Source organism: Mastigoproctus giganteus, chromosome 7, assembly GCF_048544385.1.
Source record: "Mastigoproctus giganteus isolate SK-2022 chromosome 7, ASM4854438v1, whole genome shotgun sequence".
NCBI lineage: Eukaryota > Metazoa > Arthropoda > Arachnida > Uropygi > Thelyphonidae > Mastigoproctus > Mastigoproctus giganteus.
This window is the reverse complement of record NC_143581.1, coordinates 223,413,272-223,427,351: the sequence shown is the minus strand read 5'-3', so window position 1 is coordinate 223,427,351 and position 14,080 is coordinate 223,413,272. Positions and strand designations below refer to the sequence as shown.

General features: G+C 32.7%; 1 protein-coding gene across 1 annotated transcript in view; it reads left to right on the top strand.

Annotated features, from left to right (window-relative positions):
- LOC150083723 (uncharacterized) overlaps positions 1-14,080 on the top strand; it is a 61,380-nt gene that overhangs the window by 30,376 nt on the left and 16,924 nt on the right. The window contains exons 4-7 of the mRNA XM_090378585.1: positions 1,638-1,728; positions 2,185-2,267; positions 5,034-5,194; positions 11,769-11,820. Of these exons, the coding sequence (XP_090234711.1) occupies positions 1,638-1,728; positions 2,185-2,267; positions 5,034-5,194; positions 11,769-11,820 (387 nt within the window). The remainder of the gene's footprint in view (positions 1-1,637; positions 1,729-2,184; positions 2,268-5,033; positions 5,195-11,768; positions 11,821-14,080) is intronic.

Below are 14,080 nucleotides of genomic sequence, written 5' to 3'. Positions count from 1 at the left end.
AGTATAAAGTATTTTCTTGTTTTTGTTTAAAATTTCATGGGGGGGGAATAATTAGGGGAAAAATTGTCTAAAAAAGCCCTTTAGAGTGATAATTAAAAAAAGGTTGAGAAACACCGCTATAAACTGAAAATGTTATAATGAATATAAAAGGAAGTACATTTTGTTTTCCTTCTACTATTCTTTTACATTATTACATATATATTTTTTAATAATTGATTTATCCAAAATTAAGTAACAGGAAAAATTCCAAAACTAATAACTGACAGTTTTAGTATACATATATCAAAATCCTATTGTGACGGTATCATAAACTTTTGATGTGTATTTGGTTGTGTAGTGTCTGCATACCACTCAAAATGATTGACTGCGTGGAATGTGTCAAAAGTAGGAGCACCTATACTCAGACTGATGTCATCAGACATACCTTCTTCCCCGTGATTTGGAATTCCCTTCCCTGGCCATGTTGCTGACCCTCCTGAGGAATTCTCAAGAATCCTCAGGATGATTACTGCTCTATATTTAGGGTACTTATATTGGTTATTTTGCATATGTTGGTGTTGTACTACAACCTTAATGGCTCCCTTCTACTCTAAGTTCCACTGTGTTCTCCCCAGAAAATTTTGCCAGCCTGGTGGGGAAGTGTAATATTTCACAATATTATAAAATTTTCTGTTATTTGTTATATGTGACTCTGGTGATCCGGAGTGAAAATTAATTGCATAATTTAACATTATATGCCCCTGTTGCATTGACCTAGATCACATTGTATGTTCGAATTAATATTGAAAATATTAATTAATATCGCTTAAATTTAAGCCGGGCAGTCTGTTTAATTTACCAGGCAGTGCACCCATTCAGTAGGTCCTGGGGAGAACACTGGTTTTAGCAGTATTTTGTAAAATAATAAATTACTTTTATTCATTTATTACTATTATTATAACCTTTTCTCCTTTTTTTATGGGATTTTTTCTGCCCGATGATGGTATTGATACCAAGTGTATTGGGTAGTTGGTAGTGTCCGGTTACTATTATTACTGTTACTGGTGATCAAGGAACTCTCTTACTATCCTACAAGTGTTCAGGATCATTGCTTTCTGGAGTTCCGTGTAGGTGTTCTCTGGGCCTGTTGTTGCCAGGTTCTTATGGAACCTGGCAACAACAGGCCCAGAGAACATGGTTGCCAGGTTCTTATGGAACCTGGCAACCATGCTCTTTGGCACCATGTCGGTGAGTGACACAGTGATCAGGATGATCATTGCTTGTTCTATATGCCATATATATCTTTGACTTCTTGTCTTAGGTCTGAGTACTTTCTGATCTTTTCCTCATAGGTTTTCTGAGGATTGCTGGTGTTGGGCACAGCAATATCTTTCAGGTAGGTAGCCGTTTCTTTTTTGCCAATTAGGGTTATATCTGGTCTGTTGTGCTGGATCATCTTGTTCATTATAATGGCATGGTTCCCTCCCTCCTTAATGGACTATGGTCAGTCTCTTGATGGCTGACTTCGGGTGATGTTGGTGCCTCTTGGTCATCATTAACTTGGTTGGTAATCTTCTCCAGCTGGTCCAATCTATGATCCCAAACAAGTACGTTAATACTAAGACTTACTATTATATTATTATTATTGTTTTTTGCAGGATTTGCCTGAAGTGGAATATTTGGACATTACTATGCAAAAGAAAGATATTCAGCTTGTTGGAGTAGTGAAATATATTTTGGAATCACTGAGTAAGTAGAATTTATTGGGAATGTAATCCTTCTTTTCTGTGTTATTTTAAGTATTTTGTAATCATGGTTAAATCCTGATCACAGGTGATCAGGATTTAACCAGGATTTAGTTATCTTGCTGATCACGAAAGATAATTGTGATTCTGTTGCTTTGAAAATTTGCCTGCACTGCATCTTTAACCATGTGCTCTATAATTTTTCCTGTATTCCAGGAAAAATTATAGACGTAGAGCTGTAGGTAACCATTATAAATACCCAAATTATATTCTAACAATAACCATTGGCTTGGATATGATATTCTTTTCCTCTGCAATTAAGTAACCTAATAAGAAACTTTACACCCTTCTCTTTGACTTTTGACAGGCTTGTATAGTTTGAATAAATAAATTTATTAGATTTATTATTAAAAAAGATATGAAGTTTTTGTTCTGCACTTAAACTGTATAATTTTTTCAGTAACCATAGAGGCATTACGTAATATACCAACTCTTGACATTGAATCAGTCCTTTTCATGGAAGATGGACATTTCCTTGGAAAGGTAAGAATTTAATTTATTTATAAACAGTGTATTAAGCTAAACATTATGATTGTTTGTAGTCTAAAGTAGCCTATACAATTGCAATATATTGTAAGCAGTATTATGCCTTTTTTCATATGTATAGTTTTTTATAGAAGGTGTGTGTGTGTGTGTGTGTGTGTGTGTGTGTGTGTGTGTGTGTGTGTGTGTGTGTGTGTGTGTGTGTGTGTGTGTGTGTGTGTGTGTGTGTGTGTGTTTAATGGTGCGAGCTGAAACATGCAGAATAACTTGCGGGGGGGGGGGGTATTTCCCCATTTGAGATTGTCCAACTACAGCATACCCACTTTAGTTAAGTCACCTTGCTGGCAATGTGTCAGGAATATACCATTTGTATATTAGGAGGAGTCACATCATAGCATGAGATCTGAGCTCAGTCTTATGGATTGCTGTATACGTATGGTTTTACATAAGTGGTCGGCATTATAAAAATGGACGAACCAGTGCCTGTATCAAAGCATCTGTACATCCAAGAAAATTACGTTCATTTTTATTGAACATTTTTGATAAAGAATCATTAAGTGATGAATTGAGTATACCAATCAAGTGAATAATGAAGCATGCGGTGTAGCAACATGATTTTCACAACAATTCATGAAAAGTCAAGCAGAGTAAACATTCTCCAAGTTTCTTATTGTCCAAGAAATGTAATAAAACATAAACAAGTTATTCTCTGGACCAATTTAATCATGATATCATAAGATAAATAATCCAGGATTTTTATATTGATGATTTAAAAAATAAAAAGTACCAGCTATAGGAAACTAATCCCAGTATTAAAACAAAAAAATAAATTTTAATTGACAAAGAGAAACTTTAAAAAAAATTTCTTCATGAGATGGAATTTTGTTGAAAGAAGTCTCAAAACAACTTTTTTTTTTTTTTATGGAAGGAAATTGTCATACTTAAGAGAAAGTATTTGCAGGAAATGAAATGAACAAGGTATTTTAAAAGAATTTTTTTATTATTAAGTAAAGTTTCATTTATAAAAGTTACAATTAAAGTGCAATCTCTATTTCATAATTCATAAAAGTGTTTCTTTCTAAATTCAAGCACAGCCACACGCTTTTACCATGCCAGCAACAAAAAAAAGTGTTCCACCTCTTTCATAGGTATTGATCCAGCTGAGCTTTGAATTTCCCAAACCTTCAGCTTTACTTATTCCAGTAATTAACAGTTCAGTGTTTAAAGGAATTAGTACAATTCACATGTTAAACTTACTTCCCCATTTCAGATAGGAGCAGTTGATTTGGTTGTGCACAGAAAGGTTGAAGGGAATATCTCATGTGAATTGCACATAAATGCTATGACAGAATTAATTGCTCACATAAACCAATATGCCATATATTGGTTTATGGAACCTGGTGGTATTATTAACTTTTAACTTTATTAACTTTAGTTAAATCGTTCACCCCAAGCTGATGATTCTGTTGATAATTCTTTATTGACTTCATTCCTCATACTTGACAAGTTCTGACTCCACTATTATACAGGATGATGAATCCTCTTACTCACAAATGAGTAAGAGGATTCATCACAAATCCTCTTACTGGCAAATGATGCAAGGAAGCAAGCTTATACAGCATCAGCAAAAAACAAAAAGAAAACACACTACCTGCCTCATCTCTTCTGTCCATCCCTTCTAATAGTATGTCTAATTCTTCCTTAAATTTATTCAAGTTACCCACATAATAACACCAGATAGTAGTTTGTACCAACAATCAACGAAAGCAGATTTTCAGTGACAGACTAATTGACAGCCATCCTTTTCAGTTTTTATGTTCTCTTATAGAAGCAGTACAAGAATCACTTTCACCTCTCCTTGCAGCTGCTGTTAATCAGTTAGTCTGTTACCCATCCCCCCAAGCTAGCAGTTTTCCATCTCATCTAACACTGCCTCAATAGCATCAGCAAATAATCTTGCTCTCTTTCTATTTTAGTATATCCATCTCTGTAAAAACAGTCTGTCCTTTTAAAATATTGGACACCTCAATGTCCAAAGTGATGCATCTGTGACCATTGGCAGTCCGATCTGTCTTTACTTGCCGGTTCCTGTAAAGTTAAACATTCACACAGTGTTCACAGTCAAGTCACTGAAAGAATCCCCATTAACAGACAAGAAACTAGATAAATAGTCCATAATATTCAGGACTCCCCAGTCTGAAGCAGAGAGAAAGTTCTATGCTTTTGTAATTGACATCTCCTTATCCCAAAGAAAGGGAGTTGCTTTAGATGCCATCCTTTATATATTATAGGACCTCAGCAGTTCATACACCTTCTCTTAATGCAGATGCATGCTTCTCTGCACTCGCAGTACAGGAATACAAAATACACTACACCTGTACCATAAATAACGTCACAACATATTCTGGCTACATAAAGACATCACTCTGATTACTACAGAATCTAGCTCTAATTACAGATTGTTGCCTACAATTATTTCTGAGATATATTAACCTTGTGCTGTCTGAGTGCATGGTTTTGCTTCCATAATCATGGTCAACTGTATGTATAGTGCTACACTCTTAGCTTTCTGTGCATTGGCCTACAATACTCTCTCACTATCACAATTTGCATAAATGCTGCAAAATAACATTTCTCTTTTAATTGCAAGTTGAACTTTTGATATTATTCAGAGATTACAGTAATTATTTCTTTCAAAATAATGTGTTATTACATAAAGTCATCAGATAGCTGGCATTCCTGGTAACGTTGTCTTGCCCCTTTCAGGTGTTTGATGTTTTTGGACCAGTTGAACAACCATTATATGTTGTTCGCTTTAATTGTAGCCAAGATATTCAAGATAGAGGTATTACACAGGGAATGGAAGTCTACTGTGCTCCACAGAATTATGACCTTACTACCTATGTTTTCACATCACAGCTGAGAAGGTTTGATTTTCTTTTCATTTAGAAGAAATAGAAATATTTTAAGGTTTGATTAACAAACTTCATTCAGTGAATTATCCATTTTTTTTTACTAACGAGATTCTGGTAATGATATTTTAATGCAGTTAATGACTAAATCCTTATAATTTATTAATTAAATGCTATAAAGAGTAGTCTTTTTGAATGGTTACACATGTTAGAAACAATCATATTTAAAATTCATTTTGTGTGAAGAGTTCAGAATATAAATAAATAATATTAGCAAATTTTTTTATTATGTAAAAATTGCTATGCAATCTTCATTTCCCATGCTTCACTCACTATTTCCTTTTTTTTTTTTTTTTTTTTGTTGCCATCATGAGGGATATTAAAAAAAAAAAAAAAATCTGAATTAAGATTATGTTGTTCTTTCAACTTGTATTTGAAACATAAAACAGTTGGCTCAACTTTCTTTTTTTTTTTTTAATAGCAACTTCAGACAATGAAAGGTGTGAAAAACATGAGTGGCTACTTCAATAGATACATCAGCCTGATAAATGAACCACTTAAATAATATTGTTGTGAATCCTAACATGCATCTGTTTTTCTGCACCTGCTATTATCATACAAGTCTAGTAAATAATATGTGATAAGATGTGATAAGATTTGTGGTTTCAAGTTATTCCAGAAATAAAAACTAAACTCATTCCAAATTCAAATGTAAACACTCTTAACTTTTTTAATTCTCATCAGTAACAGACTTTGTATACCATTGTGATTGTTTCACTGAGTGTCTTCATGTATCTTCCTAATTTCAAATGATGTAATTACTTTCTTGTGAGTCTACCCAATTGCTAATGAAAAAAAAACAACTTTTTTTACTAATTAATGTGACATTCTTCATCACAAACTCAATTTAACCATTTCAATTGAGTTTGATGAAGAATGTCTTGTACAACAATTATACAAGACCCCAAAACTCACTCTCCTTTGACTCTTTCTATCTCCTGCCCATTTATATCTCAAGCATAAAGTAACTCAACAGCCCGTTGCCATTCCTCTTAACCATAAGCTTGTTTATGCATTTCCTTTCATTGCAATGCATGTACTTGCCATACTTTTTCTGGTTTGAGGCTACCTGCTAACCATAACTTGATATTAACATGTTTAAAAAGATTATTGAATATTTTATGCACACCAAAATGAAAATGCCAAATTATCTTATGCCTTGATGAAATAAATATTACATCATTGTCTCAAGTAAATTTAGGAAAGGACTCATGTAAGGCAATGAGCAAATGCACAATGAATATTGAGATAATTAGGTTATGCTGTGGTGCAATGTCGTTGTGAATTGCCTTGGTATTGCACTGCTCCAGTGGAAGGGTATACAGTATATTTACCTCATTAATTCAATATTGGATTATTTGAAATATGATGTTTTCTGAAGTCACTACCAGTCCCCAGCCAATAGGGTTTTATATGCAGATTATAGCAGATTATTTGAAATATGAAGTGAAATTTGAAGTCTGAATTAGGTCCCATGACTTGTGAATAGCTTGTCTAATTCAAAAAGTGCCAAAACCAACTACAGGTAAATATCATTATAATGAAATTGAATGGAGCTATAATGAAAATTTGCTAGTGTATTTCACAAAGTATTGTTATTCATTATATGGCTTTAATTACATTTCTCTTCACTTCCTCAAGAATTGGATGTGGAATCAGTGGAGGATTAACATAACTAACTTACATTACTGGTGCACATGTAATCCATTTTATTTAAACTGCTGGAGGGGGAAAAAACATACTGATTGCTTATGATACAAAACATGATTCCCAAACACAAGTGCTATGCATTGTCAAGTTATCTTCAAGTCCTTTTGCATTAGAGGAATTAAAAAATTAACATTTATCACAGTTTTATTTTTTTACCACATATATTCCAGAAATAAAACCAGTGCATTCTGTCAACATAAAGATTTGTAAATTCTTTGGTTAATGAAGAATAACACATGGAATATAAAATATATCTATATAAAACTTGTTACTTTTCCTAAACATAAAATATTTCTTTGTGTCTGATCTTATTCATTGTAAGTGTCTTTTTAATTTAATAGGTTTCGTGCTTTCATTAGCCAGTTTTTCATAACATATTACGCATATAGGATGTTGCACATCATCTCTAAGTGAAGCAGTAATTCATAAATTCCTCTTGATAGATGAGTTACTATGTATTGCACTACCTCAAATAAGTAACGCTTCACTAATAGAGAGGACTATTGTTACTTATTCTCAGTAGGCACCACCACCACCCAGACGGCACCGTTGGCTTTTCATCGGTGGGTGGGTGGGCAGGAACCCTGGTATTGCAAACATGACAGCCCAGTTGTGAAGATAATCCCACAACATGAGATGCCAAAAGGTGTTTGTGATAATGTTTAAGACTCAATACAACAAGGTATAATATTTTATGTGATACAGTTGAAATGATGCCCTTTACACTACTATCAGTTTTTCCTTTAAGAGTTGTCTATGGTGTTTTTACACCTATATTATATAGATAATTATACTTTTAAAAATATTATGCCTTGTTGCATTGTGTCTAACTTAAACATTATCACGAACACCTTTTGGCATCTTCATATTGTGGGATTATCTTCACAACTGAGTTGTCATGTTTGCAATACCGGGGTTCCCGCCCACCCACCAATGAAAGGCCAACAAGCCTTAAAACGATGCCATCTGGGTGGTGGTGGTGCCTACTGAGAATACATAACAATAGTCTTCTCTATTAGTGAAGCGTTACTTATTTGAGGTAGTGCAATACATGGTAATTTGTTGTAAAGGATGAGCACAATATGAGATACAGTTGAAATGATGCCCTTTACACTACTATCAGTTTTTCCTTTAAGAGTTGTCTATGGTGTTTTTACACCTATATTATATAGATAATTATACTTTTAAAAATATTATGCCTTGTTGCATTGTGTCTAACTTAAACATTATCACGAACACCTTTTGGCATCTTCATATTGTGGGATTATCTTCACAACTGAGTTGTCATGTTTGCAATACCGGGGTTCCCGCCCACCCACCAATGAAAGGCCAACAAGCCTTAAAACGATGCCATCTGGGTGGTGGTGCCTGCTGAGAATACATAACAATAGTCTTCTCTATTAGTGAAGCGTTACTTATTTGAGGTAGTGCAATACATGGTAATTTGTTGTAAAGGATGAGCACAATATGAGATACAGTTGAAATGATGCCCTTTACACTACTATCTTAGTTTTTTCCTTTAAGAGTTGTCTATGGTGTTTTTACACCTATATAGATAATTATACTCTTAAAAATATTATGCCTTGTTGCATTGAGTCTTACTTGAACATTTTACGACTGTATGGAGTTATGACACTGTGCCTTGTATAATAAAACATTTTAATCCTAGATTATAAGAATTAAGCAGGTATACACTTATTGTAACCTTATTCAATATAATTTTACACAGAGACGTTCTCTGTTAAAAATCTGCATCATCTAGATTTAATGCTGCATTAATTCTTCACAGACTTGTGAAGGCTTGTGCTAGAAAGACCCGGTAATTATTCAACCGAAAGTACCTTTTTAAAAAATATTACTGTTTTTAGAATCTAAGTGTCACACGATATTTTACATTTACAGTTGAATCTCGTTAATACAAAGTTCGAGGGACCTAAATCTTCACATTTTGTAATAACGAGGTCCCCCAAAAGTGTCAATTTTAGGGTGTGTGTGTTTTTTGTTTTTTTTTTTTTTACATACTGTATATCTAAGAATAATAATAATATCAAAAATAAATTAATTGAAATTAATAAAATAAAATAAAAGCCTGTCTAACAAAACAGTAATAGGAATAACATATTTTTTAAAGATTTTATTTTATTTTATTTGTAAGAAAAACAATAAATGGAAATGAAAATATTGTACAGTATATATTTTGATATATACAATATTTTAGTATCACAATATAAAAGGAGACATGCAAACCATTAACATTTTAATAAATTAACCTAATTTAAAGAAACAATCCAGTATTATTTGCACAGTTTTTGTCCTATATGCATTTTTAACTACAGCACAGACATTATCAAATGCAATAGTTGTTTCTTTGTCAATGTTAATGCAGGCCAAAACATTCTCTATTATGTTCAATGCATTTTGGTCATCTTTTTCAGATGGCAGTGTGGGTGCTTCTTCAATTTTGTTGTCAACAAAAACATCATTTTGTTTGGTGCTCAGCAGCTCTTCTGGTGTTGGCATTGCAGTGGTAGCAACTTTATCATCCACCTTCACAAACTCTTCAAATTTGCCAACAGAATCCACATGCTCCTTTTCTTCAAATTCCTCCATTCCTCAGTGTTGGTCTCATTCATCTGCTGGATCATGTTTTTTAACTGATATTCTCTCCAAGGCCACTCTTTCTGAAGCAGTTGATTATTACACTTGATGAAATACTGTCCCAAGCAATAACAAGATTACGGATACCATCCAAGACATTCCAATTTGGCTGCAAATTGTTCCCTCCTATGTTGCGGATCAAGTACTTTATCAGGCGGGCTATGTATGCTCTCTTGAGGTTATAAATAATGCCTTCAACCAGTGGTTGCATTAAACTGGTGGTTTTGGGTTGATAAATATGGCTGTAAAAACAACGGCTATTTGTCAACTTAAGTGTCTCCGCAGAGTGTGCTCTACAATGATCTAGAATCATCAAAATGTTTCTTTTTTCTGAAGCCATTCTTCTGTTCACTTTTGATAACCAAGACTGAAAAATTTTGACTATTGGCTTCATAATCATAGGGAAGTTGGTTAACTGCTTTAAAACATCTTGGCTTGGAAAACTTACCATCACAAGTGGGCATAGTTTTGTACTGCCATCTGAATTGCAGCATAACAGAACAGTGAGACTTTGTTTGCTAAATTTTCCACCATGATAAGACTCTCCTCGAACAGCAAATGTTTTGTTTGGCAGAAAATTATAAAATAAACCTATCTTGTCAAGATTAAAAATTATCCTTCACCCCATAATTTTTAAAAATGGATCGTACAGAACAAAACCAGTCTGTAGCCTTTTTTTTGTCGATTAATCCAGACACCGCAAACATTTTGCAAAACCAAGTTATTCCTGTCTTTAAATCTTTGGAGCCAGCCATTGCTGCATTTGAAGTTGCTAATTCCACATTGCTGAGCTAGATTATTTGCCTTTTCTTGCAAAATCAGACCTGATATTGGCAAATTAGAGCATGCATTTGTTGGTACCACTCAAAGTTGTTTCAAGCTCCTCGTGTTTTGCACCACAAATTCATTTCCTGTTTTTCATCGCTGCTCCAGTATCATGCACTTCTTCAGGTCTTTTTCAGTATTGTAGGTAAAAGGGATGTTATATTCCTTTGCAATGTCCGTTTTGCTTCTTTCCATCCTATCAGCCTGTTGTTATAATTTTTAGTTTAATTTCCAGGCTTATTCCGTCCATTTACGTTTTGTTGCCATAACACTGCTGGATAAGATATAATATAAATAAATTTTAAATTAATTTATGAACACAAGTTAAAAGACATCAGCTCAGATAAAATGGCACAAAAAACAGATTGCTGTATACAGTAGCAAAAGACTCTTTGAACTGGGGTAACAATTGCAACTGACCTTATTCCTGTGGAGAGTGAGGAAGTGCATGTAAACAACTTAGAAAAACTTTTTATTCTTTTGTTCATTTAACAACTCATCCTTAAGAAAGATGTTTTTCAGAGTGCACTTGACATTGTGGCTACCATAAACTGCCTTTGTTTACACGAAACTAATTTCTAACAATTCATTGCTATCCTTTGGGAAGTAGGGTGCTGGGAGGCCAGGGGCAATAATTGGACAACTCCGCCAAGATTTGTATTAAACATACAAAATGACAATATTTATTTCTCACGGGGTGAAAAAGAACTGTAATACATATTAATGGAATTTTGTAATAAACGAATATATTTCCATAGAAAAGCCTATCCTTTCGCAGGGGTATGGTATGTGCTTCATATAAATGAGTACTTTGTCTAAAACGAGTTTGTATGAACAAGATTTTATTGTATTATTATTTTAGTTATTTTACAATTATTTTAAAGTTACAATTTACAGAAGTTCGTCTAATGTCAACAAGTATCTTCTTTCTTCTTCTCACCTTCCAACCCATGCACGGTACTAAGTACTATAGGTTTTAATACCTCTCGTGTTTGGTTTTTTCACAAAAATAAAAAAATTGAAAAAAAAAAAGAATTTGCGATTTTATATGGCATTACAATTGAAAATTTAAATTATTAGTCAGTGAATTGTAAAAGTCCTACCTTTTTAATCACTATTACATCTCAGTGGCTACAAGGTAGCAAAACTCATTAAAGTATAATTTATTGTAGCACATGAATAAAACATGCAGCTGTAGTGTAGAGCTGCATGTTTTATTCATCCTTAGATATCTTCCCGTGCAAACCACTGAGTACTGGTATTCACTATGTCATTTGCTTGCATAACCAAATTATATAAGTATAGATTTTAGTGGTTTTTCTATTTACTTTTGCAGAATGAAAGGTTCAGATGCTTCGTGGAAACACAACAATGAGCCACCTCCTGAAGTAAGCTGTTAAATTCATATAAATATACTGTAAATATAAGTTATATTATATATAAAAAGTTGTGTTTCTGCAAGTGAGAATGTCAAAACAAGCTTTTTTCAATGCATATAAGGTGAAATATATATGACTGATCCTTGCGTAACATACATATGTGCACATTTCAGAATTGAGCATGTATGCTACCACAAAAAGTGTATGGCTGTACCCTAAAAAGTTGCAAAGGATGTTGCATGGGATCCGACAGGTCAACTTTGTTTTTTATTTATGGGAAAAAAAAGAAAAAAAAGTTTTAATTTTTTTTAAATTTAGCTTGCAGCACACTGGTATATCACATTTTCTTAATAGATTGTTGCGCTTATTTTGTATATTTTTAATTTAAAAAAATCTAAATATTTAAAAAAATGTTTCTGCTGAAACATTTAAGTGGAGAAACATTTAACTGTTATAAGCACAAAATTTCAAAAAAATATTTTCATATTTCTGCTTATATAGTACATGTGCAATTGGAAATTTGCAGAAACTTATTGATTCTGCTGAAAATGAAGAAGAAAAAAAAAGCATTATCACCATAAAATATAAATGTGAACCTAATCTCGTTTTTCAGTGCAGAAAACAGTTACGAGCACAAAATTTCATAATTATGCACACACATATATATATATATATTTCTGTTTATATATTGTTTGGAAGCAGAAACTTTCAATAATTCTTCTGCAAATGAAAGAAAACGTTACTATCATAAAATATAAATGTAAAAATAGTAAGATTCTTATTTGGTGTAGAAAATTAAGAGTGTAAAATTTCAAAATTACAGATGCCTCTTTTTTCTTCTTAGAATTCTGCTTTCAGAAATCTATGTATTGAGTAATATTTAATTCTGAATATTTTAATATCAAAAGACTGGGTACTTATTACTCATTCAGTTTATAAGGCTCTACACAAAATTATTATAAGGTATCAACTAGTTCTCATATGTTTTCTGATAAATGTTTTTTGGCTCATTAAAAGCCTAAAATGTTTGATTGAGAAAATGCAATATTTAGAATTTGAGAGTTGTAAAACTGGAGGGAAACCTGTGAGGTTCTGTATGCTTACAATGCACAAAAGTTACAAAAAGAGTGACATGTTACTTGCCTGATTCTTTCACCTAATTGTAAAAACAGAACTTTCAAAAATAACATGATTAAAATCTGGGTTTATTGTCAGGACGATAGAAAAGGTTTGTCATTAAACTTGAATGACTGAAAATTCATTTCAGTCATTAAGTTAAAGAATGCACTTTTTATTTATATATTTATTAATTATTATTATTTTATTTTATTTATTTTATTTTTTTTTTTTTGCAAGAGACTGGACAAGTCCTGTGCAAATACCCATAAGTGTTAACATTGGTATATCAGCTGAACTAAAACAGTTGCAATAACATTGTAAATTCCAACATTGATAAATCAGTATTTATCAGTGGTTGCTGTAATGAGGATAAATGGAAATTTATTTTAACGATTATGATTAATAAATGTAAACTTATTATTTTTAAAATGATATCTATTTTCATTGATATATTACAGTTTAAATAATTAGAGAATCATTGGACACCCTGTATTGATATCCGTTGTCGCCATTATGAGAGATCAACTCGTGTGACTTGGCTCCTAAACTGCCTTTTTGGGAGATCAAAGTTGACAATCTGAAATTTAGGAGCCAACTGGATTGATACCATCTAATGACAGAAAGAGACTGAGTAGACATAGTTGTAAGGGGAAGTGTTTTATTCCCCCTCCATCTGATTCAGCAAAAGCCTGCCTTCCTTGAATTTTTTGGCCTTTATTAATATGTTACTTCATTTGTCTGTATGGCATGGTGAGTGAATGGGTGCTAATATCCATTCAGCAAGGAGTTGCCTCAACCAATTTGCATGAAATATTGGATGCATCTCTAAGCATGTCTTCAACATTGATGAAATGGCTGTTTTCTGGAAAATTGTTAGAAAACCAAAGTTGAAAGACTTGTTAATTTCATATGGTATAAAAGTAGTATTATATTTAGTAATAATCTTAAAGTAAGAAGAAAAATTTGGGCTATTTAAATGTGTAAGTTTGTGTGTACAAACTTGCGCATTTAAATAGCCCAAACAATATCAACAATATCAAGAAAATTAGAATAGCTTGAGCCAAATCTCTACTGAGTCTATAAATGTGAACATGCAAAAACATTTTGGATTCTTTAATTCAAAATTCTTTTGAAAGCCAGAAAACTCTTG